Source organism: Nansenia antarctica, assembly GCF_963989245.1.
Source record: "Nansenia antarctica genome assembly, chromosome: 6".
Taxonomy (NCBI): domain Eukaryota; kingdom Metazoa; phylum Chordata; class Actinopteri; order Argentiniformes; family Microstomatidae; genus Nansenia; species Nansenia antarctica.
The window spans coordinates 32,212,056-32,217,244 of record NC_137676.1 but is presented as its reverse complement, the minus strand read 5'-3'; the positions used below and the strand labels follow the sequence as shown (position 1 = coordinate 32,217,244).

At 46.1% G+C, this 5,189-nt stretch overlaps 1 protein-coding gene across 1 annotated transcript in view; it reads right to left on the bottom strand.

Moving 5' to 3' along the window:
- Positions 1 to 725: 725 nt before the first annotated feature.
- cdk16 (cyclin dependent kinase 16) overlaps positions 726 to 5,189 on the bottom strand; it is a 28,539-nt gene continuing 24,075 nt past the window's right edge. The window contains exons 16-18 of the mRNA XM_080534976.1: positions 4,613 to 4,690; positions 3,788 to 3,826; positions 726 to 1,191 (exon numbers count right to left, since the gene is read on the bottom strand). Of these exons, the coding sequence (XP_080391102.1) occupies positions 1,154 to 1,191; positions 3,788 to 3,826; positions 4,613 to 4,690 (155 nt within the window). The 3' untranslated portion in view covers positions 726 to 1,153. The remainder of the gene's footprint in view (positions 1,192 to 3,787; positions 3,827 to 4,612; positions 4,691 to 5,189) is intronic.

The window sequence follows — 5,189 nt, the reverse complement described above, 5'->3', positions numbered from 1 at the left end:
AGAGAACTACTCCAGGTTTTTCTTTTTGGTACAAGGTATAACAGTTCACTAAAACTCGAACATGTCTCTCTTCCAGAACATGTTGAAGTGCTATTATTATATGGATTCTTCAAAGAACCGCACAGAGAGAGAGAGAAGAAAAAAACGAAAACAGAAAGAGACAAACTTTCTCTCTCAGAAGCTGTTGTACATTTGACGGTCAGCTAGAAGCCCAGCGTTGTGAAAAATAAATAAATAAATACAGTCTGAGAATTTCCAAAATGCCGCCGCGTGTGGTGTACTGCACCCCATCTACCCATGACCTGATGTGAGGGGGGGGGGGGGGGGGTGAGGAGTGATGGGGGTGGGGGGTGGCGGGGTTGAGATGTCTTGATGTGGAGCCAGCGGTGATGAGGGAAGGGGGGGGGGTTGAGATGCGGGGGTGTGGAAGACTGAGGTAAGGATCTACTGCCTCACCAATAGTAATAAGATCTCTCAGTGAAAAAACACAGCTGACGTCCCTTCGACTGACCACTGATCCAAGCCCTGTCATTTCCCCTGGAAGTGTTCCTTCATCACAGCACAGTATAACAACATAACCAAAAACAGAATCTAGAGATTCTACGGGGTGTTGCGAAGATCAATATGCAACACTTCTAAATGATCCAAAAACTTTGGTCCAAATCTTTTGATGATTAAAATAAATGATTATTATTGCATTCCAAAAAAATAAAATAATGGCCTTAGACACCTAAAACTGTAGATATATATATATATATATATATATATATACACAGGATTGTGTTGCGCCAGCATGTAAACTAAAAGACCACTGTAGCCATTAGGGAAAAATGACAAGGCTTCTCACAAAAGCATGTACGGTGCGTGGTGGGAAGAGCACGCGTGTCTGTGACTGTAAACGGAGTCTAAGAGGGGACAGAGTGCATATCGAGAGCAAACTGAGAGAACGTTAACAGTTTTGAATCCTCCGACCTCCTCTCCTATGTAAACAGCTAGCGACCCTCTCTCAAACGCGCTGAATGCCACAGGGCCGAACCGCGGCACAGTTCCCAAACAGAACAGAAAGGTGTCCAGATAAACGTGTGTCCCTTCATCGCCCGCGCAGAAATGTCTCTGCTCGTCTTCTTGTTCGTGTCTCGTCCCCCCGCTCCGCTCAGAAGAGCAGACTCTGTCGTCGAGAGATGCTGTTAGCTGTGAGAGAGGGAGAGTGGGAAAGAGGGAGAGTGGGAAAGAGGGTGAGTACAGTAGAGCGGTAAACAAGGGAGGGGCTGGATTCTAAGACAAGCCCCTACCTACCTACTCCCTAGAGACTCCTGTAGATCTGAGAGGATTGGTCAGGTGGATATCAATATGGCCGACCTCTCCTCCCAGCGAAGCTGAGGGCAAGATGAAGCGATGACTCTAGTGCTGTCTTTCTACCAGTCCTCTCAGATGTACACTAGTGATTTAGGGGCTAGGGGGGCTAGGAGACAGGGGGCTAGGGGCCAATTTCACAAAGTACTCTTGACACACACTTACACAAGAACTAGGAGGGAGGAGAGAGGTCCATCAGGATAAGGAGTGTCGTCGACAGAGGGAACAGAATGAGATGGCGGGTCGGCAGCATGGAAGAAGACATACCATACAAACAGTCACATGGGGGGGATGTTTTGAAAACGTAAAAATAAATTTAAAAAACACACAAAAAAAACACGGCACTTTCGTCAATGGCCTTCGACATCCGTTTACGTAACGTCGACTTATATCATAAGTCATTCTGGGATGAGAGTGTCTGCTAAAATGGTCAATATATAGCCTAATGGAAATGTAATCCCCTTGTGGATATATTTGCATGAAATAGTGACCGTTAACATTATGTTAACCGAAATCACTGTAGGCTATGCATTACTTTAACTGCGTTCACCCTTACATCAGTGTAAACCACCCAAACGCCCTTACATAGGTGTCAAAGTACCAGAGGTTTTGAAATCAATAAAGAGCACTAGCTGTCTTCCTGCCTCTTGACAATAGTACCGCTTTTTTTGTGTTGTCAAAATGGAGCCGACCGTGTAAATTCAGTGTTGTAAACAGACAAATGTGGGATGACAACCGTGCTGACAGCCTGCGCCCAAAGACGGGGAGAGAGAAGAGGAGAAGAGAGAGAAGAGTAGAAGAAAGGAAAGAGAGAGAGACGAGGAGGAGAGGGAGGAGAAGAGGAGGGAAAGAGCAGAGACATCAGGGGGGGGGTTATCGGCTCCCTCGCTCACGCAGACCCCCAATGGGTGATGTCGCCACAGGCAAAATGTCACTTCTCCATTTCTGTATCGCTATGACGACGGGAGAGATGCAAACGACCCTGCACTCACCCCAACTATACTACCAAGTCCTGCACTTAACCCTGACTATACTACCAAGTCCTGGGAGACTGAAAAAGGGTCAGATTTGTGTGTTTTTTTTTTGGGGGGGGGGGAAATTGTACAGTATTAATGTCAAACTCTATTCTGCAATCCTGATCTTCTAACACTGCTGATAGGTTTTAGGTAGATAGAATAATCTAGAGAGCTTTAAAGACATTGAATAGTCTAGAATTAGAAAAGGAGGTTTTAAAGAGATGACGGTCCGGAATTAAAGGATGAGTCACCCCCAGACCAAACCCCTATCATTACCGTCCCACTCCCGAGGGCTAAAATAGGCGTTAAGACATTGAACAGTGTTTAACCCTACTGTGATGATGTAACTCTACTGTGATGATGTAACACGGCTGAGAGATCAGGGTGAGAGGAATGCGCTTCAGAAACGCTCATGAATAATGGATGGTTCTGAAACGTTATGTAATCGTTAGTTTCTCATTAACCTTGCATGGGTTACGAAACAATCCTCACCCCTCTGATTGGCTGTTGTTTAAAGCTAACGGATGAAGCTATCGATTTTCTCTGCACAAGACCCTAGTTCTCCTTCTTTGCATCGTTTTCCCAGTATTGATTTCTGCTGTGCTGTTGATGAATAGGTTTTAGGTGTGGGGGGCGTCTGTTGTATTGTGTTGTGTCTAACTATCGAAACGTTTTGTAAAATGTCCAAAAAGAAAAAAAACTAAATGTTTTCTCACGTAAAAAAAAAAAGTAGCATCATCATCAAGTGATTTCCTGATTATTAGGGGTCCAGCGAGAGCTCTAGGTGAAGGGAAGCAGACATTTGTGAGAAGCTCATTGTCTGGACTGGAGACTGTGATGCACCAATGACCAACCAGGGGACTGAATACTCCCTGGAGTCTGAAGACGGGGGACGGGCATGTCACAGAAATGCCTTCAACCAATCACAACACAACGTGAAAGGGACAAGGGACATTTATTTTAACAACTAAAACACAGAACCATTCACAGCAGTTGTACGCTTCACGTACACTCTTAGAAGAAAAAGACCTCCTGTGGGAGAACCCTTTGAGGAACCCATGTTGGGTTCCGTGGAGAACCGTTCCCAGAGAAGGAAACTCAAAAGGGTTCTTCTACATGGTTCTACATGGAACCCATAAGTGTTCCTCAGGCTTCTGTCACGGGGACCGCCAAAGAATCCCCCTGAAAACCTTTTTTTCTAAGAGTGGATTACAACAGTCCTGCCTTCTTCACCTCACAAGGAGGACCATAGAGAATGGTTGCATTTTAATTGTTAAAAGCAATCGGCTGATCGACAGACAGACCAGATCGGGTGAGAGATAGAGAGAGAGATAGAGAGAGAGAGGAGAGAGGAGAGAGAGAGGAAAGGGGGGTGGTTCACAGCTTCCTTATGTTAGGAGGACGTGAACTGAATATACCTAAGGTGTGCCGGAGCCTTAGGCACCTCTGTAAGAGTTCTGGAAACACAGTGATCATGTTCAACGTTAAAGGAAGACCAACGTTAGAAACCCCAATAAGTCAAAGAGTTATATACATAGAAATAGAACATGGTTACGGACCATAGAAACAGAACGAGTAGAACGTACGTGGTTCCTCAGACCATGACACCTGGGCCAGTCAGCGGAGTTGAGTTGGTTGTTGATATATATATTTTTTTTTTAAAAGCAGTAAAAAATAATTAAATAAAAAGCTGTGAAAACTCAGACTCTACTGGTTGTGTTTCTATGGTGAGGTGTACCGTGGTGGAGGCAGGTGGGTCAGACTCTACTGGTTGTGTTTCTATGGTGAGGTGTACCGTGGTGGAGGCAGGTGGGTCAGACTCTACTGGTTGTGTTTCTATGGTGAGGTGTACCGTGGTGGAGGCAGGTGGGTCAGACTCTACTGGTTGTGTTTCTATGGTGAGGTGTACCGTGGTGGAGGCAGGTGGGTCAGACTCTACTGGTTGTGTTTCTATGGTGAGGTGTACCGTGGTGGAGGCAGGTGGGTCAGACTCTACTGGTTGTGTTTCTATGGTGAGGTGTACCGTGGTGGAGGCAGGTGGGTCAGACTCTACTGGTTGTGTTTCTATGGTGAGGTGTACCGTGGTGGAGGCAGGTGGGTCAGACTCTACTGGTTGTGTTTCTATGGTGACGTGTACCGTGGTGGAGGCAGGTGGGTCAGACTCTACTGGTTGTGTTTCTATGGTGACGTGTGACGTGTACCGTGGTGGAGGCAGGTGGGTCAGGGGAGGGGGTTCTCCTCACCAGAGTCGGTCAGGGAGCTGCTCCTCATGCCTGGCTCCTTCTCCAGCTGAATGTCTTGAAGTGCAAATATTGATGTAGCTGGAAAGAGAGAAAGGACCGATTCACCTTCAATATGTTTACCAATGACAGGAGTGTGTGTACGTGCCTGCATGCGTTTGTTTGTGTTTGTGTGTTTGTGCGTGCGTGCATGTGTTTGTGTGTGTGTTTGTGCGTGTGCGTGCGTGCATGTGTTTGTGCGTGTTTGTGTGTGTGCGTGCATGTGTTTGTGCGTGTGTGTGTCAGGGTTTCCGTTAACCGGTAATTACCGGTCTTTGTCTGGTAAAATTTGTTGAAGTCCGACAAATTGAAAACTCGTCGGACATAATGTCCGGTGAAAATAATTCCCTCTAAGCACAATTTGAATACAATTCGCTAAAGTTCACATTTTGTATTCAAATTGGCTTCGGACCACCATTTTCAGCTGAGCACCAAACACACACACACACTCATACACACACAACACTGCCCGAGAGAGAAGGACCCGCCCCCTTTAGTTAGCCTATCTCTCGGGCAGTGTTGTGTGTGTATGAGTGTGTGT